Source organism: Cinclus cinclus, chromosome 4 (assembly GCF_963662255.1).
Source record: "Cinclus cinclus chromosome 4, bCinCin1.1, whole genome shotgun sequence".
Taxonomy (NCBI): domain Eukaryota; kingdom Metazoa; phylum Chordata; class Aves; order Passeriformes; family Cinclidae; genus Cinclus; species Cinclus cinclus.
This window is the reverse complement of record NC_085049.1, coordinates 9,237,675-9,262,664: the sequence shown is the minus strand read 5'-3', so window position 1 is coordinate 9,262,664 and position 24,990 is coordinate 9,237,675. Positions and strand designations below refer to the sequence as shown.

The following is a 24,990-nucleotide window of genomic DNA, read 5'->3' as shown; positions in this document are numbered from 1 at the left end:
AAAGAAAAGAAAAGAAAAGAAAAGAAAAGAAAAGAAAAGAAAAGAAAAGAAAAGAAAAGAAAAGAAAAGAAAAGAAAAGAAAAGAAAAGAAAAGAAAAGAAAAAAACTTATTTCTTTATTTTGAGAAACTACTCTCAAGACCTGGTTTATACATGTTGTCTTTCTCTACAATGTATTTACATAGTAAAATCTAAAATCAGGTGCAGCCTTTGATGGTGAAGGGAGTGTTTTATTCTCAGCTTTACTTTATAAATTCCTTCCCAGCCAAATGAACTGAAGTACTGCAGTGTCACACTGTGAAGCACAGTCTGAGTAGTTAATATTACCTGGAGTGTGTAAGGGAGAGAATGTTTTGATGATTCTCATGCTTGCAGCTTTTCAGGTCTTATGCATATCTATTTACAAACCTTAGATATCTTGCATGTATTTCATCAGTGTCAGCCATAATATAAATCTTCCCTGAGCAAATTGCACAACATTATCTACATAATAAGTAAAACTTACTGATAGTCTGAAAATGTTGCCTGGAATTTGAAGCTGTTAAAAGCATTATGATCCTAGACACTATTATTAACCTATCAGGGTGTTTAAATATGTCAGATTAGAAGTCTGACAGCAGAAGGCTGGTTCACATTGCAGAAGGAAAAAAAAGGTGTGTGTTCAAACATATCTCCTTACATAAGAGCTTTAGAAACAGTGTTATGTATGGAGCCTGAAATCAGTCAGCTCGGATCTGGTGTGCTTTGAAAGAACAGTGAGTGAGTTCCATGTGTTTGAAAGTGAAGTTGTGATAACGCTCTTCTTGGTTCCTGTCCTGCACACCAGCCCTGTGTGTGCTGACACCAGCAGTCCCCATGGCAGTGGCAGAGATCTGCCCATCCCAAGAAAAGGCTGTGCCTCCAGGGATGGCTTTTCCAGGGCAGAACTGAAATGTGGTCTTTAAATGATGGCTGCACGCTGGATCCAGAAATTTCCTGCCATAAATGTCAAGTTTGGGGTTCAAAACAATGGTGACCTGAAGATTTCAATTTCTAAACAAGAGTGGGATTTAGGAGCAGGATGCAGTACATAGAGCAGACCCTTCAGTGTGACTGCCAGGTCCTACTGCCTGGAGAAAGAACCGTGCTCAGTGTCAGGGGTGTTCTCCTGCTGGTGCTGAGCATCTGGGCTGATCTAATCCACAGATCTCTATGGCCTGGGGGACCACACTGGGAACAGGCTCCTGTGTGCACTGGCATCAGCACGGGTCCCAGCAGAAGGCTGGAAATGTTGGATTTGTTTTAATTTACTTTCAATTATTTTATCGGCATATGACCCTTCAGGTGTGCTTTCCACGCTTCTTTTTAAGAAAATGTCAAAATCTTTCACACTGAGGTAACTGTTTATAAACACACTGTGAGATTCCCAGTAGAATCCTGCGAGCTGACAGCACAGACACAGAGTGTGTGGAATGAAGGCTGCTGCTGGACCCTGAGGGGCTATCTCACAGCATTCCCATGTGTTAGAACTATCCCATGTAGTCAGCCAGAGGCAATCTTTGAAGTCACCGTTATTCTTCTCCAGCAAGAGGAAATATATATTTATTCTCGTGCTCTAAAACAAACATTTCACTTATGAATATGGCTCGTAGAATTTATGACTGCTGCCTCAACAGAGACAAAATGCAGTGATCATGGACTAAAATATTACATCGTCTGTGACAGGGTTTGGGAGAGCAAATTTCGTGATTTTTCTTGGGAGTTGCAAATACTCAAGATCGTCTGAATTTGCAAATCTTCACTATGATTGTTCATAAGAGCAAGGGGAGTACTGGGCCCTTATAGAGTTCAGATATTTCCCTCTGAATCAGCCCAAAAGCTGTAATCTGTGAACTCTGGAGGTTGGGAAAAAAAGACAACTTTAAACTCTGGCAATCTGATTTTTTTTATTCAAGCATAATGAGGGAGAACAAAGAAAAAAACAAAAAGAGCAAAATAGATTTGAGGAGCAACTAAAAGCTACTAATCCTTCTGCAGAAAACATCAGAAGGAGGAAATCTGTCAGAAGTCCTGGAAAATGATCAAAGAATAAAGTCTGTGAGAAATTTCTGATAAAAGTCTCCGAAAAAGTCAGATATACTCTAGGAAAATAATGTAAAATAAATCTTCTGTACACACAGTTACTTTGGAGGGGTTTGGGGATGTTCCTACACTGGAAATCTTTCTTCTAGGAGATTTATCAGATGCTCTTTTTCAAACTGAAGTGGAGATAACAAAGTTCACAGAAAAAATAAGACTAAATGCATGATAATGCATCCGGAGGATTAACGGTAACCGAGTTTTGAAGGATCTTAAGGATGACATAATTCAACATTTCAAGAGCACTGTCTAACCTCTTGTTTAAAACTTCCTTGGTACTAGAAGCTGGGAGATAGTTAATTTTATATCAGTTTTCAAAGAGTTTATAGGAGAGAAAAGTTGATCCAGAACAGCAAGTTGGTGGCTATATTGGCAAAGTGATAGAAATACTGAATTAGTGGCCACTTGAAAACATGACGTACATGCTGGGGATAGTCAGCATGGATTTTAGAAGCAGAGATTATGGTTCAGTAGAGTACATCTGCAAAATGCTCAGGCAGGGGCTGCAGAGGTAAGCAGAGGCAGCAGATCTCTACCATACCAGGACAGCTCCTGGAAGCCAGGACTCTTCATCCCTGCAAAACTGTGACATACCTGATACAGGGTCTGGATAAAAGTGGGAGGTGCATGGGTAAGAATATTGTCCACTGTAATTTCTAATGCAGGAATTAGGAACCATTAAAAGAAATTAGAAGGTGATCATTTTTTAATAACATTTTTTTTCCTGTCACCTGATGGATAATTAAACTGTGGAACTCTTTGCCTCGGGATATTACGGACACTGAAAATTTACAAGAATCAGAGGGGAAAATTAATTGGAAAAATTAATAAAATGTCCCTAAGTATGAAGATACCCCCACTGAACTGCAGATTGTGTGAGACTGGCAGAATGCCCCAGGGATGTGCTGCTGCCCACTGCTGGGGACAAGGTGTGGGGATATGGGAATGAGAATAATAATACAACAAGAAAATGCTGACCTAGTGCACCTAAATTTGTACCGTTATGTTCTTTTGAGCTTTTCAGTTGCACTCTCTTTCTTGGCTGTCCACACATAGATATGTGGAGAACCAGATCAGTAAAGATGTTCGGATTATCCATTCCAGCAGATTTTTCAGAGGAGCCAAAATAGTCAAATAGCAGTAGGCAGTTAAATAATATATACTCATTTACTGTCAAAAGAAATTCTTTTTCTTTAAAGCATATCATCAGAGTGGCATTTATTCAAATGGAAGCTTACAGACCTTATCTCCAAGTGTTACAGAGTCTGTTTCAAAGAGGTTTCTTATCAGGGAGGGCTGTTGCTCTGTAGAGGCTGGATGGATTATTGGAAGTGACAGAGCTGTGACAACACAATGCTCCTGCCTGCTGGCACTGGAAGAGGGATGTCCTCATGGGACCCCTTTTTGCCATCAAGGTGAGCGAGGTAGTGAGGTGCCTCCTGTGCACTAATGATTTGAAACAAAAAGAATTGCAGTCTTAACACAGAATGTCAGGGAAGTGTTTAGCACTTTTATTTGTTACTGGGTTGTGAGAATTTTGACGCATGAATAATTGAGGCTAGGGACAGTTAGAGTGGCCTGGGACCCAAACATGTAGACACATAAAGCATTCAGATACAGTTAAATCCCTGAAAACCCCGAATAAAGCCAACTAAAACAAGGTCCCAAAAGGAAGATTTGAGAAAAGAATATGCATCTGCAGCTCACTAGAAAAGGAAAGCAGGAATGTGTCTGAGTGACTGAGGGAGCAATCAGCCTGCAAATGTTGCTGACATGTTCAAGGAGGAAGAAAACAGACAGGAGAAGATGGAGAACTATCTGCAGGAAGCATGTGGAAACAATCGACTGAGAAGTGGGGAAAATCCTTGCAGGGAAGTTAGAGGAAATATTTGAACAGAAAAATCAAGGAGCAGACTGGAAGACTGAGGAGAAAGAAATCAAAGTTCAAGAGCACTTCCCAAAGTTGGGAAAACCATCAGATGCCACCTCTTATTCCATCCTTCTGTACTCTAGATATGTTTACTGTAGTCCCTTTTAAGTCTCTCACATCTTGGGTCTACACCAATGCACAGCTGTTCATACCAAAACCATGGTAAACTGTTCACTTCTGTGCCCCCTTTCAGCCCTCCTAGGGGGATGGAGATCTCACTGCAGGAACTGTGGAAACCATGGAAGCTGCAGCCAGCCATTGCTCCTGTCTGCCTCATTCAATATAAGGGCACATTACAGTGGCACTCCTGTACTGGAGGGATGATGAGATGATCCTGGCTGTTTGAGTTTGAATTGCAGTTTTAACTGGGTTTCATCCATGAGACACAGGTTAACTGAGACTTCAGCAGGCACTCATTCGCACTGGAGGTTACTTGGGTGTCTTCACCGTCACAGATAAGACACAGATACCCAAAAATATTTGATACTGGCACTTGTCTCCAAGAAAGAGGGGTTTTTTTGCTTCACCATTTCAGACAAATATATGGGTAAATGCTGAACCTTGTATATGATATGTTGTGTTGTAGACTATTTATCAACCCCACCCATTGTGTGATGTGTGGAAAGAGGATTGGCAGAGGGAAAAAATATCCTGAGCAACAGATGGTAGGTGACGTGAAAACTGTCTGAGCAGTGATAACCTTAATCTAATTAGTTCCCTAATCAAGATTAAGAAGGCACCAGAGACATGAAAGAAGGTGAAGAAGAAACCCGTAATCAATAAAACAAATACAAGAGGCTGAAAGACATGCCAATGGATAAGATGCAGGAGTGGAGGGAAATCACAGGAAAAATTACCATATAAAATATGGTAATATGTCAATATAAAAACAAAGTATTCAGATCTTGTATCAGCCAACATGTGCAGAACAAGAAAATGTGGGCTATATTGCAGAATCACAAACCATTTTATGGATAACCACGTGACTAGGGAGGGTCAGCAAGTTAAGCAAAAGTAGGAAGAATAATTTTTAAAGTATATAGGATTTGATAAAAAAGAATGGTGGCAAACTTGGCAAGAAAAATCAACTGCCAATAAACCTCAAATAACATATTTTCTACCTCTGATGGAAATGCACTTTATTTTTGAAAGAATCTCAATAAAAACAGAGCACTTACATTTTTTCTCAGAAATGCTTTTGGGTTGTATTTAGTCGTAGAGTTCACACTGATCAACCTGAATGTTTGAAATGTTTCCACTGACCTGCTGCACCCTTTATTGACAAAAGAAAAGTTTCATATTAAATGTTTCACTCAGTACTGCCTAAAATGAGAGGTACTTTAACCTAGTAAGAGGGAAGGCATTATAGCTGGCAGCCTGGCTGGCAAGGGATGTCGGGGCCACGTGTTTACATTGAGAGAAGCTGAAATCCAAGTAAGTGAAACCATTATTGTCTCTTTCTGCACAAGGCTCCAAGCATGGCTTTGCACGGGCTCTGAGAGAAAGTCTGCTCACTGTCAGATCAGGTTGGTTATAATCAATAGGAATAATTACTTTTCTGAGGTTTGATTCTGACTGGCCACAAGGATTTTACTACAGAAATAGTGGTTTGCTTAAGCAGAAAGACTTTTTTATTTGAACTGATGAGATAAGGATAGTTATTTGCCCTGCCTATCATAGCCTTCCTAGGCAGAAGCAAGATACCCCCAAGCTGGTACAGGGACATCACAGGAGTCCCACAGGCACACAAGACAAAGCTCCAAAGAACCAGTCCTTAACTGTGCCTTTTAAGTAATTCATATATTCAGCTTTGGGAACACAGAAGTTAACACATGAAAACATAAATCTTGAATACAGAAATTACTTCCACCAGGATTTACAGCAGCATTTTACTACCCAATTCCCATGGTCACATTATTATTAGTACAATTCAACATAGCACTTTCTTGCTAAACAAAAATTATTCTAGCAATGAATCCAAATAAAAACACTTTGCTCTTATTGTCCAGTTTACCACTGGGCAAGGTCAGCCTAGCTTCTCTGGTCAGTGTGGTTGCTCTTGCATATTTTATTTATAGCCAACATCAGAGGTTACTTTTATTTGACACTGTTAAATGTCCATTTCTCTGGTCTCAGGTTGCTGCAAAGCTATAGAGTCCCATCTTCACGTGGTTCTGCACAAATTACTGGTTGCCTCAGCAATTTTTATGTTTCTCTTGGGCTTACAGAGACGCAAATTGTGACATGGCATTTTGTCTTCAATACCAAATATACAGAGTCCATACTGAATGACTGCTACTGCAGGTTTTCAGGAAGTTTGATTTTACAGTCTCTGTATTTGATGTATCTGGAGTTGTGCACGTCCCTTTGTATTTCTGGAGTCACTGTGTTTCAACTGGACTAAGCACTCCATCATCTCCTTTCCTTCATACTTTGAAGTTGGACTTTTGGAGAGAATTAGAGAACCCATTTTTGATATGCCCATGTCTTCATCATCATGCTATGACTGTTTGTCAGCAGATTTAAGAACGTGCCTCCCCAAACTTAAGATTTTCATAGAAATTTTCCTGAGCTCTGAAGTAAATTTGGCATAATTCCAATACATTTGTTTGGGACAGGTGAGAAGCTTTCAACCCCATCACTTTTTACTACCACTTTCCGATGCAAATAGACCTATGAGACTGAGAAATGAATTCATGGGTGTCATGGGTAATAGAGGCAGGAAAAGTAGGAATGATGCATTAAAGATTGCTAAATTACTGAAGCCAGTGGTGATTCTGATGGGATGAGTTCTTGAGGCTTATGTCTCCTCTATAGATTTATTTTCAAAAGCCAAGTAATTTGAATGACAAGATACTGGATTGTTTACAAGGCAGATGTTATATTTTCTGTACATTTATTGAAATGCTCTAATACATTTTATGCTGTCTTTCAATTGCTTGCAATGTAGTGATAGAAGCACTTGCTGCCTGATGCATTCAGGAACATTTTGAGTTGCTTGTGGAATTTTTTTCAGATGCCTACCAGAGTGAAACTAAAGCAGTTGCTTTAGGAAACAATTTATTATACACATTTTCAGCCATGATTTATTTATAGAAAATGAGATGGAGCTCCAGAACCCACAAACATTTTTGAAAGAAGACACAGTAATTGCAATCCCAGTTAAACTCTTCTTAAACTCTGGCCCCATCTCTGGATCCAGTTGGGTTAGAATCCTCTTGCTCCCTTTGGAAACAGCACATCTCCTAGTTCATTCTTCTAAATGAGCCATTGGGCAGCATACCCTTGAGGGGTTTCACAGGTCATCTAGCAAGCCCTCAAGCTTCATACACAACTTTGCAAGTATCCACTCCACTTTTCTGGCAGCCCGTGTCAGTCTCAGTGGGTTTTGTGACCTCGTCAGGTTTTTCCCTTTGCCTTGCACTGCTGTGTTGCCTTAGATTTCAACATCTGACCATACATCATAATTTCTAAGGCAGAAATCACCAGCAGTGGTATATTAATAGGCATATGCTAGAAGTTTTAAGTGAAGGGAGACCTACTTTCTGTGTCTTCTGGGCATCAGTGCTCAAAATCAGCACTGTTTGCTATGCTTGTTTGCTGTGTTGGAAGTACTAAGAATTACTTTACCTCGCAGGCACTGCAGCACTAGAATACCACATGTTCTGGACTTCCAAAACGTTCAAAAAAAGGTATTACATATGGTGTCATAAACCTAGTCAGGACTTGAAATTGCATGTGCACACACACAAGGATTTGCTGAATACTATACTGGCAAACTTTGCTGTATAGTGCAAATCTTGGGCTTAGTTGGCGAGAATCAAAAATAACAGGCACAGGAATATACTTCTGTAGAAATTCCAAAGTTAACCCTTGCAGTTAGGAACTGGTGAGAGTATCAGAATTACCAAAGCACTGAGGCAAGCGCTGTAGTGGTAGTACTGAGCAAAACTGGGCACATTACTGATCAGAGTGACTTGATAGCAAATACAGTGTGCCTGCCCATATAGAGATATTGCAATAAGATATTTTAAAAAGTCATGTAGAATTCTTCCATATCTTTTTCAAGTATTTCAAAATTTATCAAGTCTGCCATGTCAAAAGCAATTAGTTTAGAAAGCTCAGCAACCTCATAAGCTTAGCCCTAGGTAAGAGTAGGTCTCCCTCTAGCAGGAAAAAGGCAAAAGACAAAAACCTCTCCAGTGTTACCAGTCTCAGTTCCCAGGGCTCTCCCACCATGCAGGGCTCAGATGCTCAGTGGGGGAGGCAAAGCCCCTGATACCTCTGCTGCCATTAGGCTCTATAAGACATCAGCAAGACAAAGTCTTGCTGCCAAATGTCAACTTGAATAAAAAAGCAATGCAGCTGAGTGGTCTCAGGGCCTATTGTCCATTTCTCTTTTCTTCCAAGGAAAGCTGCTAAGGGATCAGGAAGAGCTATAGCAGAGATAAGTGAAGAATAGCACATGACAAGCTGTGCAGGCATAAAGATGTATGCAGGTGCCTCACGGGCACTGAGGGGAACTATACAAAAGTCAATGCCTTTATCATCTGTTCAGAACTTGTCTTGCCTCTCTGCCAGCCCATTTGCAATAACAGCTAGTACTGCTTGGGAAATCAGATTTAAATGATTGTAATTATTTCAGTTAAATCTTAGCACTCCAACTCAGAAACGAGGCTGCCTCCTTCCACTTCCACCTTTTTCTTCAGGGGAGACTTCCCCATATGGTGCCCTCCAGCTCCCTGTCCTCTCCTCATATTCCAGTTGTCCTCTCTTGCATTGCCCACTCCCCTTTGCCTGCAGTATAAAAGTGATTCAAACCCTGACCCACTTTCTTCCTATCTCACAAACCACTCTGAGTCCAAGGATGGGTCCCCTCATTCAGTCAACAGTGACTGAACATGAGCCAGCAGTGTGCCCTGGTGGCCAAGAAGGCCAATGGCCCCTGGCCTGGATCAGGAATGGTGTGGCCAGCAGGAGCAGGGAGGTCATTCTTCCCCTGTGCTCAGCACTGGTGAGGCCACACCTTGAGTGCTGTGTCCAGTTCTGTCCCCTCAGTTTAGGGAGGACTTTGAGACACTTGAGCGCATCCAGAGGAGGGAACGAGGCTGGTGAGGGGCTTGGAACACAAACCCTGAGAGGAACAACTGAGGGAGCTGGGTTTGTTTAGCCTGGAGAAAAGGAGACCCAGGGCTGACCTCATCACTCTCTACAACTCCCTGAAAGGTGTTTGCAGTCAGGTGGGGTTGGTCTCTTTCACCAGGCAGCAAATGACAGAATGAGAGGACACAGTCTCAAGTTGTGCCAAGGGAAATATAAGTTAGATATTAGGAAAAAGACTTTTATGAAAAAAGTGATAAAGTACTGGAATGGTCTGTTTGGAGAGCTGGTGGAGTCACCATCCCTGGATGTGTTTAAAAAAAGACTGGATGTGGCACCTGGTGCCATGGTTCAGGTGAGGTGTTAGGGCATGGGTTGGACTTGATGATCTTGGAGGTCTCTTCCAAACCAGTGATTCCATGGTTCTGTGATTCAGAGGAGATGGGGAGCTGGATGGAGGTTTTGAGAAGGCTGCTGCTTTAAAAAAAAGGAAAGGAAACCAGTCTGGAGGAAGATCTTCCCATACAGAATTAGCTGGAGCTTTCTGGCAGAGTACATGGAAGTTTTCCCAGCCCTAGGAGAAACTGGTGAATCCTGACCAGATTTAATACTCGGATCATTTGTCCCAATTGTCTTCTGCCCACTGTCTCAAAAAGTGCAAGTACAGTTCCAGCATGTCAAGAAAAGGCAGCGGGTCAACTGTAGGGCATTTTTTAGCAGAACATTAATGCTTTACAAAAGACAAGAGAAGCAAGAGCCTTCCCCTTTCTCCCCACATGCATTCAATTGCTTCTTTTTGTCTTGCTCATGACAGAGTATTTATTTGCCCATATTGTCATCTTTCTACTTGACTTCAGTCATTCCTTCTGAAAAGTCCCTTTCTCCACTAAAGTACATGGGGAACACAAAGCTCCAAGTGAAGGCACAGACTGTCATGCCCACAGACAGAGGTTGAATAAATATATAAGTAAATTGTTAGTTGCCTATGAATTGTTAATCTTTAAACACTTCTCATTTCAACATTAAATCACATTTCCTATCATGATGCATTATATTCTGGGAATCATAGTCATGCTTTGGCAGAGAATGTCACAGAGGCCATGAACCAGCACCTCAGCTCTCAGCATTGGTTAATGATCTTAGCCACTGCCAAGAAATTTCTTGGATCTTTCAACCAGCTTCTGCAGGAGGGATTTCTTCTGCTGGACAGTGACCAAGAGCAGGACCAGGGATCTGCCTGGCAGCCGTTTGTACTGCAGGTGTTTCACTGCTTCCCACCTGCCACCCACCGTGCTGAGTCAGCATTCTGCACCAGCACCCTGAGGGCAGCCATACAGAGGGAGGAGAAGATCTGAACCTTTAAGAAAACTATATTCCCCACCCCAAAGGTCTTTTATTTCCACTTCTCCTGCAAGTGGTTTTATAACTCACATTCCTTTCACAGCATGACAATAAAGTGGAGGTCAGATAACAATTGGTGTAATTCTTGGTGGCAGTTTTGAATTCCTGTCACAGCTGTTGAGCACTGACCTATGCTATTTCATGTACTGGATGGGTGAGTTACCCCACCTTCCAAGAATTCCTAATTATGGCTGTCAAACACCCTCAAGCTGTCATGTAAATGAAACTGTGAACACAACCAGGATGTCATGGCAGATGTTTCTCTGAAGCAGGAGTCTGTGGGAGCTGATTCCTTAATGCATTACTAATAAGCTCCTGCTGTTAGTGGCACATGGCATGTACCACAGGAGATGCAGACAACTCCCTGCAGAGCAAGGTGGCAGTGGTGTGCATGGAGTTTGGTGTCAGGAAGTCTTGCTGGTTGTGAACTCCATGGTTATGCAGTGCAAGCTGAACTGGTTTCACAGAGTGTAACTGTAGGAGAGAAGCCAGCAAGGGGCTTTGCTGACTACACTACAGGGCAGGGTTTAGCCAGGTAGACAGATTTGCTAAATTTATGGTCAAAAGGAAATAAATCTGAAGTTTTTCTGCAAAATGCCCATAATGCTCAAGCGTGGAGCTTGACTTCAGTGCTGCTCCTGCCCCAAGGCTCAGGTGAATGCTGATTGTATGTCCAGCTCTGCAGCTATTAAAAAGCTCATATGCTGAGAAAGGTGATGATCCTGGATTTCTGGTGTCTGAAGGTCCTTGATGCAAGACCCCTGAGTTCTTGCAGTTATCCTAAAGGCCCCAAGTAGTCAAATTTAGCCTCACAGAGAAACAAATTCTAATAATTTTTAACACACTGATCAAATTCCATCTTTAATAACTATTTACGGCATACACTTGGACCAGTTCAAACTTTTTTGGCATGGCCACAGCTACGGAGTTTGTGCCAGAACCTATCCCCTGACAATTCAAAACTGCCTTCTTCTTTATGGCCTAAATGTATTCCTGGATGGTTTATATGCATTTGTTCAGATGCCAAGACTGTCCTTTCAGTTAAATAGCTCTTCCCCCTCTCTGGGACCCATTTCCTTGTGTTTATACACAGTAATCATAAAAATCTTCAGCTTACTTTAAGGTATGCAGATCTCTTTTCTAGACAACACTACCATGACTTTTTAAAGGTTTTTACCTCCTTTTTTGCAAATGAGTGCTTACTGGCTGTGAAGTTGTTTGTTTTCAGAAACAAAAGACTAAAACTGGTACTTATTACGGATGCCACTATAGGCTGAGGTGCAGAAATTTCTTTTTAGATTAGCATCTTTTGCTTCTTCATTCTTTTTCTACCTCCATAGCCTGCAGAATTTTGCCATTTTTATCCTGAAAACAGTAGCTGATGCAGTCCCAAACTTCCTCTCTTACCAGCATGCTTAGATTTGCTTGAATTTGCAGTAATTTCAGAAACAAGTTGGAGGGATGCACTGCCCAAGTCCAAAACCAGGCTGTTGTAGATGCATGGTGTTTGTCAGGAAAGTCAGGTCAGCTTGGATGAGGACTGGCAGGAAAAGAAAATCGCTTTATGACTTCTTTTTTTGCTATCACATTTTATAACCTTTAATAATGGAGGGAAATGACAAATTTGTATACAGACCACAGTGAGAGAGCCCAGCAGTGAGCTGCTTCTTTGCCTCTTACCCCCATTTATTGTTGGATTTTCATTTCAGTTTGATTTAAAGAACACTATTTTTGTTTTGTAGTTTCATCAAGCTCCTAATTCTTTGGCTGCTCTTCCCCCTAGGTTTCATTCTTTATTAATTTCAGAGATATTTATCTCTCAGCCTACTCATAAGAACATAGGCCAGGAAAATCCTCATATCTAGTCCCCTTATCATGAGCTGTTACATCTTCATGCAATACCTTTCCTAAAATACCTCCTTACATCCTAAAATAACCTTGCTCTGATGAACTGGTCTTTGCAAACATCACTCTTCTAAAGCTTAGAAACCACCAGCACCAGATGGGTCTAGTGCTTACATTATACCTAAAAAGCTCTCCCTAGTACTGCTAAAACTCTTTTGCATTGGTTCAGTTGACTGGTGTCTCGTGGTCCTCCAAGGGGTGGTCAACACATACATTTTCTCCATCATTTGTCCCAGCAGTCCTCTGCATTGATAGTGCCTCCCATCAGTGCATTTTACTACCAAACTTCTCCTCTTGCCAAAGCTGCTTATGAAAACAAGAAATGATTGACACCCAGGCTGATCCTTGAGGTGCCCAATGAATCCTCACAACAGCTGGAGGCTTTTCTTTTAAAGGCCTCTCTTTTCTATTTTTTCAAGCAAAGAATGACAGCTTCCCACAAAAAAAAAAATGCATAAACACCTTAAATTCTCAGGTTAAACTCTGTATTTTCCAGTTAAGTGTTTCTGTATGACACAGGATCAAATGCTTTCTGAAAAGTGTGTTACTTTGTATTTCTTTCCATGTCTTTAGTTATTCTTTCCTCCAGTAATTTTCAAAGAACTAAGATAAAATTGAATGATGACTGGTTGTCCAAATTATTTTTCTGCTCTCAATTTTGTCTCTTTTTTACAAAAATTTAGGCAATGCATATGGTCTTCACAACTTCCTCAATAATAAATTTGATTTTAAAAACCTTCCTAACATCTTTGTAGTTAAATGTGTTGGTTATATCAGTGTTAGGGGTTGGAAGGTGCATTCCTCCAGTCTGAGCACATTATGATTGTTTTGGATGCTGTGGACCTGGGGGCAGGAGTTGCCATTTCCAGATGCTCATGCCCAGCAGTCACAGCATCATCCTCCTCTTCTCTGTCATCCTCTCCATTGAAAAATGAGACCAAGAACTAGGTCCTAACCCCAGTTCAACTCCATGTCTGATTTTCTTCTTTCTTTATTAACCTCGCTGAAAATTATTTGACTATTTGTTTGAATTTGTCTTAGAGTTTGCACAGAATGACTTTTGGAAAGCTATCTTTTAGACCTGCATTATTTACCTTCAAAATGTATCTTTCATAGCTAATAAGTTTCTTTTCCTGGAATTTCTAAGTTCTCTGCTCACATCTTTTTTTTTTTTCCCAAGGCTTTTTTTGGAAGATAGGTAATGAGGATAGAATGAAACAGAGTTTGTTAGTCATCAATAAAGAGCTGAAATCATCCCTGGAATTTCATTTATCTTGTCAAGATACTTCAGAAAATTTACATTTTTGTCCAAAAATATTTCAAGGTTTGCCCCACAATAAGTATGAACTTCTTCAGTCCAGTTAACTTGCTAGCAGATTCTTTAGCCTTTTAAAAATTCATCCATCTAACATATGCATTAAAACCCAGGTTCAGAAACATTTTATTCATATTCTCATTTTATTTAAATTGAATTGACTCATGGTCATTGAAAGTAAAATTATTTTCAGCTCTTCCTTGTCCTTACCAAAGCTGTGTTTAAAATATCTCCACTATTTGGATCAGTAACTTGTGGTGGAATGTCAGCTGTACGTATCTGAAGTATTGTCTAGCCTGTGCCATTCATATTAAGACCTATTCTCCAGTCTGTCTGCTGTAGCCTACACAGGAGTTGTGTTGAATTTATTAATTAATTAGATCTAGTACACATCAGTATGCCATGATACTTTTTGGCTGAAGAACAGGTTCTACAAAGAGAAGTTCACATTAAATTAGAAAGATATTGCACTGCACTGTGGCTGCCTTCGAAATAAACACTTCCAGTGGTAAGTCTACCACGTGAGAAAAGTGTTTTTTGGCTGTGGCCACAGCATCAGACAACCTGCCTGCATGGCAGCTGACACCCAGGACATGGCTCTCAGCAAGGGCATTCACCTTTTTTATTCCTGTGATCTCTGGGCACAGACCCCAGCTGACACACAGACCTCCTAACGCACATCCTGCACTACAAAGACACATTATGGAAAGCTCTAGTGGGTTGTGATGCAATTCTCATTTTATTTTAGATACTTTAAAGAGAAAATGAGAAGAAAACAAATGGTTAGGATCTTTGGACAGCACAGGAGGTGATGCAGTGTAAATGTAACTTCTGACATGCACCTTCCTGTGGGTTCCCACTCTCCCACCTCCCATACCTGATTCATCATAAAGAAGTATTTTTATCTCTTGTTGTAAATTACTTCAGTTTACCCACTCTTCATCAGTTAGTCATCTAGCTCTGCCACAGCTATTAGCAATTTGTTGCCATGACATGATTCCTAAGGATTTTTTGCCCACATAGTGATTAGGACCACATCCTTTAGTAGTCCTCAGATTCCATATTTTTTCTGGACAAGACACTATAAATATCTATTGCAAATAACCATGGCTGGAACACTAGAAGTTTCACAAGGAGTTATTGGGACCCACCTTGTGAATAACCTGCCACACACTTATAAAATATATATTATGTTCTTACATTACCTTTATTCTTCAGCTAATATAGTTGTTGTACTAACTAAAATATTCAGAGAACTGCATTAATCTCAAAGTTTAATATCATGGCTAATGATCAAAACTTGGAAGTTAAATGCTTTCAAGATGATACAACCCCACACAGAATTTCTATTTCCAACAAATCAAAGAATTCTCTGTCCAAACATGAATCCAACACATGAGGCGTAAAACAGTGTAGTGAAATTTCCTTAGTGTCGTGAAATATCCTTAGTGTAGTGAAATTTCCCTTACAGTTGATTTAAGTGAAGTAGATTGCACTACCGTTGCTATTCTTTTCTCCTTATTTAGTTTAACACATTTCTTCTTATAACATTACTTCACTTTCTCAATTGTTTCCCTCTTTCTGAACAATTCATGTTCCATAGTGCTTATCTTTGGATATAACTGTCAGTCATCCCTTTTTCTCTTATATCCAGCTTCACATCTTGCAACAGCTTATCAAATTATTCGATTTTGTTGCCTAAGCGTAACTAGCAGGCATCAAAATGTCTCCTACCTGTCTACTCAGCCAGTCCTCTCCCCCTGACCATAACACCCACCTCACTACCTCACTCCCTCATTTTCCACAATACCATTTTCTTTATTTTTACTGTCCACTCGCTGAAGTTTTGCTCTTCTTTCTCCCTTTTCCTAAAATCATCATGTGAAATACACATATCTCTTTATATATGTATATTCTCATCAGATGTCTTATAAGAAAGTCCAGGCCCTAATAAGTCAAGTGGCCATAATTGCATCATGTCTTTAATATTATCACAGGAATGCAGTGGGAGATTCTCCTACTTTTTCTCCCCCTTAGTACTATCTACAAATATTCTTAATCCTGTGGAGAGATTCAGGCTTGTCTACATTACCAAGCAAGATGATGTGAAATAAGAGAGTAAGTAGATTAAAGTTACTGCTGAAGCATCCTCATCTCATGGGTCCTTACAGTTTTGCCTCAAATCAGAAATAGTTCCATTTCCTGGACCAAACACCCCCATTATACATATATTGTTTGAAGTTTTTTGAAAGAAGATTTACCCACAAACTTTGCTCCTTTACTTTTGGGGAGGAGGTTGCTGAGAACATCACATCAATATCCTGGAGCAATTCCACAGGGCACCTCCCTCATCCCACATGGAAGCTCAGGTCATGGATGTCCAGATAGGATTTTAACACTCCAGCTCTCTAAGAGCACTGCCCTTGAATCTTAAATTTCATTACACTTTCCTCACTGAATGCCTCATACTCAACAGCAGTCATGTGGTTAACTGCCATCTATGAGCACCACCAGGAATTTTTACTTTGCTTATGCACAAATTAATAGGCTGTGTCATCTCCTTGGAGAGCCAGCTGGCACCTCTCTGAAGAGCCTTTTCAAAGGTGGATATTGTATCTGGCAGCCTTCAAACACAGGATCAAGCAGCAAGTCATACATGCCATTTGCCTCTTTGTATTGCACAAGAACTATTCCAGCTATTGTGGCAGCTCTTCATAGTTCAAGAGCTTTCTCTTAGGCACAGTTTTTTTGGAGATGAAGCCCACACATTGAGCCAGAATTTTAAGGTCCCCACTCAGTGTTGAAGAACTTTTGGAAATTAACTTCTAGGCTTCTCCAGAAATACTCTGATTGCATGCAGCAGAACTATTTTTGTGGATGGAATCAGTAAATGGAGATAACCATGGCATTCACTTCAAAACTGCACATTTCCCCCAAGCCATGACACAAATGTAAACACAGGGGATTATTGTCCCACTCAGAAGTGCAGTCCACAACACTTGGATCCATCTCAGTTGATGGGTGTGCAGCCTCTGTCTTCACTCAGGATTGTGTTTGACCCTGTGTCTTCAGCCTCCTTCAGTGTGTCTTCAGCCACCTCCACTCAACATTTACTTCTTTCCCTCACAAGCTCTTGAAAGACTTATCCTAATCACCAACATAGCTGGCAAAAACTATTTTGTTTACTAGAGATTTAATGGGTCATTGTTTTTGTAAATAGCATTTGTGGGGAGGGGGGGGGTGGAGGGAAGGAAACAAAAAACCTCTTGCATTTTGGAGCCACAGAGGTTTGAAGACTTTTGTGTGGGCATGGAAAGAAAAGAGACAGTCAGCATAATTCCCATTCCTTTGGGGTTTTTTTACTCCTTTATCAGGAAACTTGCCATCATCATACTCTACACGCAAGCAAATTTGGTCTGTTGTCAGGAAAAGAATGAAGATGAGAGAGGAGTCCTGCCAGCGGGAATTTCTCAGCACTGGTTTCCTGCATAGTCAGCTTTTTTTATAAATAGATCCTCATTTCATGCAATGATATAATATGAATCTGTCACTGTATTTGGCACAACCATAGGATCGTGAACTACTTGTTTGCTAATTACCATTTGAGCTGATGCACAGAGCACAGGCTGTGATAATATTAGCTTGGTCAGAGTCACAAGTCTGTCAGTGCCAGTGTCTGTTTCCAATCTCTGAAAGTGTTGTATCTGCATCCTTTCATCCCACGAGGTAATCATCCTGGGCTCTCTTCCTAGTATGAATAATTTTTCTTGTCGCTCACAGCCCTAGAGGAAAACCATGTGACAGCTCCTGTTAGCTGTTCACACAAGAAAAAAAAACTGTTTAAGAAGAAAAGCAAATATATAAGGCATGGTTGACTATTGTTTAGTATTTTTTTTTTTAGTTTGAAAAGTTTCACCAGACTCCAATATGTAGGAGAAAGCAACTGTCTGGGTGGTGAGGTGCTGGAAGAGGTTGCCCAGAGAACTTATAGATACCCTCCCTGGAAATGTTTAAGGCTGGGTTGCATGGGGCTCTGAGCAACATGGTGGGAGAACTAGAAGGTCTTTGAAGTCCCTTCCAACACAAGTGAGTCACTTTGTCATCACAGGAGAGGAAGAAATGGAGGAAACCCAGGGCCACCCTTACAAAGATAATAATCCTGCCAGGCCTTTCTCAAGCAACCAAAGGGAAAACAACATAGATATGATTCTTGCAAGTTTTACAGTTGCCCAAAAGTTTCTGAATGGTGTCAGTGACACTAGTCAATAGTTTATCAATTTTCCCCTGCTGCTTATCATGAAGGTTCTTGGCTAGCTACAGAGGTCCTAGGCTGGGCTGTCTGTCAGGAAGGTGGTGCTGATCTGGAGTATCTAGATCACACACAGAACACTGCTTTCAACCAGTATAGATTTAACTTTTGTCTTACTTGAGTCAAAGAGTCTGTAGGAACTGATTATTTAAGGGTTTTCATTTAGTAAGTGAACTTTTCAAATCTAAAACTTTCTGAACTCACTAGAGCACTATTACTACTTAGTAGTAAAACAGTAGTAGCTTTTGTTACATTTCCATTTCAGGAATATTGCCATTGAAGACAGTGGAAGTTAGACAAAGATATGGGACCCATGTCAGCGCTATAAAATCATCTCTCAGCAATTTCACTGAAATTGCTTAAAATTATTTCCATTTTACAAATTTGTCTAAAAACTGAAAGTAATTTCCTTTTAGAGAAAAGTGTTCTAATCCTCTGTAGCAGAATTTAAATGTAAAAATTTCTAGCAATGTGAAGTAAATCTGTAGGTGGATTTCATATCTGTCTTTTCAATCTTGTAGCTGATAAAAGAGTCATTACCTGTTTGTATTATTTAGCAAGTCTGGATTCTTAAAGGCATTCAGTGCTAAATATTCCCTCAACAAATAAAGATTCAAGGTTGACTAAACTTACTTATGTTACCCTCTACAGGTAAGGTATGATTCCTGCACCTGAGGATCTTGACTAAGTAGTCATCTAGTAGAAAGCATCTAAAATGTATAGGGAAAAGAGAAAATAATAATAATAACCTCTCCTTGATATCTGTCTTTATTCAAAGGAATCTAGTCCAGACACTATTTACCTGTCTGTCTTATTACCAAGAGAAGTACAACTACAACCAACAGAATGACTCCAGAAATTTAAGCAAGGGTATCAAAGAATGCAGGAATAGAATTCAGGACAGATGAGTTAATTGAAAATCTGAGGAACACAGCTGGGAAGCCGTACGCTGAATTCCTGAGATAAGGGCCCATTTTTTTAATTACCTATGTGCAAAAGAACAAAGTTAAATTACTTTTAGGAAGTACTAAGAATGCATCTGATTTGCTATGCAATAAAAAACGACCAGAGATGTTGGTATTTTCTAATCATTCATGCATAATTAGCAAAAAAATTCCACATCTATTGATCATTAATGAGCATTTTCTCACATGTTGAGGATGATTAATAAAAGTAAACTGGCTTTGGTAGATGCTGTTACACAGTAAATTAAACTTTGCCAACAGTTAGCTGGGTAAACATGGACATTTTCATGAATACAAGAAGTTTGCAGATTTGCTACATCGTTTGACTGGAGTTCCTTTCAAGTATGAGGGAAACTTAAGTGTGAGGGCAACTCCACTTCCTGGAAGTGTGTGTAACCAGCTCAAGAAAATAAATTACTCTACTGTTTGTCTCTAAGGCCTTTGAAAGATCTTATGTAAATGTGCAAATGAATTAAGGCAGGCAATACGTAATTTACAATTTGTCCAGCCAGCATGTTCTGAGTAGATAGGTCATTATCTAATCACCCATGTTTCTAAGCCTAATTGTCCTTGAAACTATTATAAGCTGTTTTATTTTCACACAAATTAGCTGATCAGGAGGAGCTCATCAAATGCCTTGGGTGCATCTTTTACCCCATCTCAGATGTTTTCTGCAGACATGTTTTCAAGACATTGTCTACAGCAATTGTGTAGCTGTCAAAAGTAAATTACCATTCCTGAACTCTAGTTACACATCCCTCTTCCTGTATTTCATCATACTGATCCAGTCTAAATCTGTTTTTATTTTGTGGCCATTAGAGGTATGTAAAATGATAGTGCCTATATTTGTCCAGAAAAGACAAGAAACCATCCACAATGACAAGAAACCAATCCCACAGTACCAGCAGCTGCTGGCTGCGCAGGCTACTTGGTATAAATTGTCATTTCCAAACAGGGGTCTGACTCAACAGAAACTTAGAAGGCTGAAAGCCACACAATGCATTCTTTTCAATTAGCACATTTACCTGCAATTTTGAGCATATTGCATCAATATAATATTAAGACTTATAAAAGAAGGTTTAGGATCTCTTGTATCTCATCAGCAATACTAAGATAGAAGCACTAATGGTGTGAATGTGCCTGTTTCCAAGTCAGAAAAGGCACTACAGGTAATTACTGAAAGTATATGGATTTTCTGATTCTCTTAAATGCAATAAAAACTGAGGAATGAGCCCATTCAACATAATCATTACTCTTAGAATTTTCTTATGCTGCTTTATTTTTGTATGTTATCCTCTCCTGCTGAAGGTGACTCTACCTGGCTTCAAGACAGGTGTAACCAGAAAAAATTTGGAGATTTTTGATCATAGGTCAGTATATATAACACCAAGCCTGCTGGCAACAAATAAGGTCCACCTGTCCCAAAGAATTTTATGTCTAGAGTTAGCAAAGATCGAGGAGAGAGCTTTAAATTGGAATTGAAGGGGAATGGGGACCTAGCCAGGTTTCACAAATATAAGATGTGGGAAGGAGAGAACAACAGCAACCACCCCAGTAACAAAAGAAGACCTAAGAGAGAGCATCTCAAAGCACAAGCAGCCAAAGACACAGCCACAGGACAGGGCTGTGAGGGATCCCTTCGCTGGATATCTGCTGGGATATTGACACAATCAAATATTTCCATAAAGTGCCTGCACACCAATGCTTGCAGCGTGGAGAGCAAACAGGAGGAGCTAGAGATCTGTGTGCAGCCACAGGGCTTTGATGTCATTGCACTGACAGATGTGGTGGGATAGCTCCCATGACTGGAATGTCATCATGGAGGGCTGCACAGTGCTTAGGACAGACCAGGCAGGCACTGGGATGGAGCTGTCCTCTGTGAGGCAACACTTGGAACGTATCAAGCTCTGTCTTTGGGTGGATAGTGAGCAAGTCCAGTGCTTATGGGTTAGGATAAACAGGCAGATTACCAGAAATGATAGGTAATTTTCCCCCCTCTCTTTTAAACTGGCTGTTTGCTTGACGACTTGACAGTAATCCACTGTTACCTTTGAACATCCAGGTTATTATCCATTTTCCCTTTTGGTTTTGTGTGGTCCTTTGATATTGCATTGAAGAAACTGTGATTGTGAGGGAAATGTGATTGTACTGATACAAAACCTGACCGGGAATTCAGGATGTAGCAGCTTTTTAAGCAAGGAGTGCAATTGATGTTGCATCTCAGGTTTTTATATTAAATACTTAATCACAGCATGTAATTCTGTGACTTGTTTTTTAGTAGCCTGGCTTTGGAGGTCAGGATTAAAAAGTCTATTGCTTTAATGATAACTTTGTAGGTTCTCATCAAAATGAAAGCTTGGTCTCATTATCCCATTGTTCTCCTTTTCTTTTTTTCTCCAAGCTGCCTGTCTCGTCCTGGGTTGTATGATTTTTCCTGATGGCTGGGATTCAGATGAGGTAAAACGGATGTGTGGTGAAAAGACAGACAAGTACACGCTGGGGGCTTGTTCAGTCCGCTGGGCGTATATCCTGGCAATTATTGGAATCTTGGATGCCCTGATCCTCTCATTTCTGGCATTTGTGCTTGGAAACAGACAAGACAGCTTGCTAGCAGACGAGCTCAAGTTGGAAAACAAAGGTAGGACTGCTTTAGAAACACTATTGCTGGGTGGCCGCAAGGGCAATTTCTTAAAAACAATAATCAGTTTCAATTTCATTTTATTTTATGCTTAAAAGTGAGCATGCTGGCTTACTTCCTACATTGCTGAGAAAGAATAAATGCAAGGGGCAGAGGAAGTTATACCTTTCAGCCTCCAAATATCTAAGGAAGCTCAAAACTGATGCAATTTCTGCACTATACATGAATTGTCTTTAACTTTTAGAGCTGTTATATTACTGTGTTCCTCACTTGTACAGTATTTCATTAGCATTTAATTTTCACTGTCTCCATCTTTTTCTGTACTCCATGCAGGATTTGTTCACTTGGTTCCTTTAGGATTTTGCAATGTAATGAGTGTCTGTAACACGGCATATGACTGAGCACAGTAGAGAGTAAGGGGGCAGTGCTGGGGACCTGGAAATGAGCTGTGTAATGGGACTGCCCATACAGCAGGGAACTGGTGGGCTAAGGATCAGAGCCTGGAATGAAGAAGGATCCTAGTTCTTGCTTGAGTGTGTTGCTTTGAGCTCATGAGTCAGCTCATGGGAATCTAGGATGCTGAAGTAACCGAATACTCATGCAGTGCTTTGGGGATAAAACTCATTTCTAAATTAAGTACATGAAACTGGCTTGGACCAGTAATTTATCACACAACTGCAAGAAGAGAGATGTTTTTTAGTAAGTGTGAGCGAGCCTGGCTTATTTCTGCAGCCCCCTCCCTCGTGCTCTTGCAGCATCCCAGCTGAGTATCTGATGTGATAGATACCATAGAGGGCATGTCCCTGCCTTATCTTTTTAATGGGCCTGTTGTCCCTGAATCTGTCTAATCCCTTCTAAACATGCTGATACTGTCAGCTTCTCCAGCACTGCATGGCAGCAAGTTCCTGAAGCTCACTACTGATTGCTAAAGAAGTACTTTCTTTTATCTGTTTCAAATTGATCCCCTGCTAGCTTGACTGACTGTCCCCAAGAGCAGGATTCTGCATTCAGCTCATCTACAACCTTTGTAATTTTGTGGGCTGTTTCTAATAATAGCGAAGATATCAGAAGCTTTTCACCACCAGCTTGCTGTTTGGCAGCCTGTGTTGTGTGAAAGTAGCTGGTCTCAGTCCTGCTCCAGAAGGACCATTATCTGTATACTTGAAAGCACCAGTGCAGTGTCTCCTGCTTGCTGGATTGCAGTCAGCACACTCAGCCCAAAGATAAATGGGCCTGAAGACTGGATATCACATGTGATTCCAGACCTGGGTGGAGCCTACTAATGTTGTGAGTTAAGGAAAGTGTGTGTCACTTGCAATTGCATGTGGGCATCTGTCCTGCAGGTAAACTGAGGGCATCAGCTTCCAGGACTATCCCTGTGCCCCTTTCCTGTAAGGAAGATAATATTCAGCTGCATTTGGAAATCCAAATGCTTATAAAAAGGGCATTCACAGCTATGCCACAAATGTGTTTGGCATCACCACTATCTCTGATTTGTCTATACCATAAAGAGCTCATGTACCCAACACTGCTTGTATCAAAGAAATGCATCTGTTTTGGCACTGTGTGAGCACAAAACAGCTTCTGGAGCCTCATCACCTCTCACATCGCTTGCACAAACCCCTGCCAGAACATTTGGTCCTCAGCACATCAGAAAAAATCATTCAGCAGCTCAATTTCCTTGGATTAAACACAGAAACATACCACGCCACTGGCTTCAAAACAAACCAGAACTCAACAAAAAAGGACCTACCCCACTTTGCCCTTCACAATCAAGCCTAACGATCACCACTTTTTAAACTGTCTTTCAAATTAAGTGAAAAAAAGTCAACTTGGCTTCTAGAAAGGACATTCTCTTCCCTCTTGTCACAAAAAAGTTTCTTCTAAGCAACAACAGGGAAAGTCTAAATCCCCCTGAGCCCTCCAGCATTTACCCACCTGCATGTGTTGCCACCAGACACAGCTTCAGCCCTGAGGAGACCCGGTAGAACACAGCAGTGGCATTGGTCTGTACTTCTGTGTACTGAACATACATGAGAGCTTTGGCATTTACCCCATAACCTACATCCCCTTGCCTCCTTTCAGATTAAGAGATGCTGGAGAACTACTCATCAGCATTAGTTCACGTGCAGAGTATCCATGCACCTCTTGGAAATGGTCTATATGCAAATAGCACTAGCATATCTTCCATACAAACAAAATGATAAGAGTATGGATGTAGATAATACTACCCTCAGCTTTCCAAGCTGCTCCTACAGTGTGAAGCCAAGGACCTTATAACAAGTAACCATGAGTATTAGATTACCCTCCTATCCTTTCTTCCCCCTCCTCATCTACATGAGATCTGCCTTCAGGCCTGGGCTGGCTTCTGCTTCTAGATTAGCAGGTATGGATGAGGAATGTCCCTTTCTCAGGGAGGAACCCTGAGGCTGCTGCTACTGCCTTCCAAGGGACAAAACCTATTTCTGGCTAGTCATGGCTGTCCTTTGGATGGGATCCCAGTGACTCCTTCCCCTTTGTGGTGGTGTTGGCCTGGACATCCCATAACCTGTGATAAGAAAAGGATTTCCTTAAGGGGCAGTCGTGGCTCCATCACAGCTTTACAGAAGATTGCACCAAGAGAACAATCAATACTGCACCTGAGAGGAAGCTCTGTTTGCCCTGTCAGCTCATCCTCTGCTGCTGGGACTTTGCCCCATGCATGTGGGTGACATGATGAAATAGCTCAGCAGTGGGTAAGACGCAATAAATAAAGTATGAGAATCACAAAAGTGCTCATTTATGTGGAAATAACCTTCAAGACCAAGAAATTATTAGGCAATGATCAGACATCTGAGCAGTTGTTTTCTTAATCAGGTAGTTTTGTCTGGAGGCTTTGATGCTGATCAGCTCCCACAGGCTCGTTAATGAGAGTCTATGGTAGCTGAGCAAGTACCTGTTGCCACAGCTGTCTGAGCACTGTTGGCAAGGAGACAGTTAAATGTATATGAAATACAACAGGATGGTAAAAAATTTGAGAAGATGACTGAAAAAGAAAAACCTGTACTTCTCTGTAGTTTCCATTACTATGCTGAATTGTCCACCTGCTCTGTGCTTTTGATGCCTACAGTTCTGTATATTTACATAGGTTAATGAATGCTTGTAAATATGACATTTGACTGTTAAAATTATTCATGCAGAAGATGGCTGTGGTTTAGCTGTAAATGAAAGTTTCCTTTTCCACTACATGATAAAAATAGTTCTTGCTCATTTCTTATTTGCTTAGGTGTGAGAGCAAACTATCATGTGGCTTTCACGTCTCAGAACAGTA

At 40.7% G+C, this 24,990-nt stretch overlaps 1 protein-coding gene across 1 annotated transcript in view; it reads left to right on the top strand.

Annotated features, from left to right (window-relative positions):
* LHFPL3 (LHFPL tetraspan subfamily member 3) overlaps positions 1-21,775 on the top strand; it is a 160,437-nt gene extending 138,662 nt beyond the window's left edge. Inside the window, exon 2 of the mRNA XM_062491559.1 lies at positions 21,444-21,775. Coding sequence (XP_062347543.1) covers positions 21,444-21,775 — 332 coding nt within the window. The remainder of the gene's footprint in view (positions 1-21,443) is intronic.
* The last annotated feature ends 3,215 nt before the right edge of the window (positions 21,776-24,990 follow it).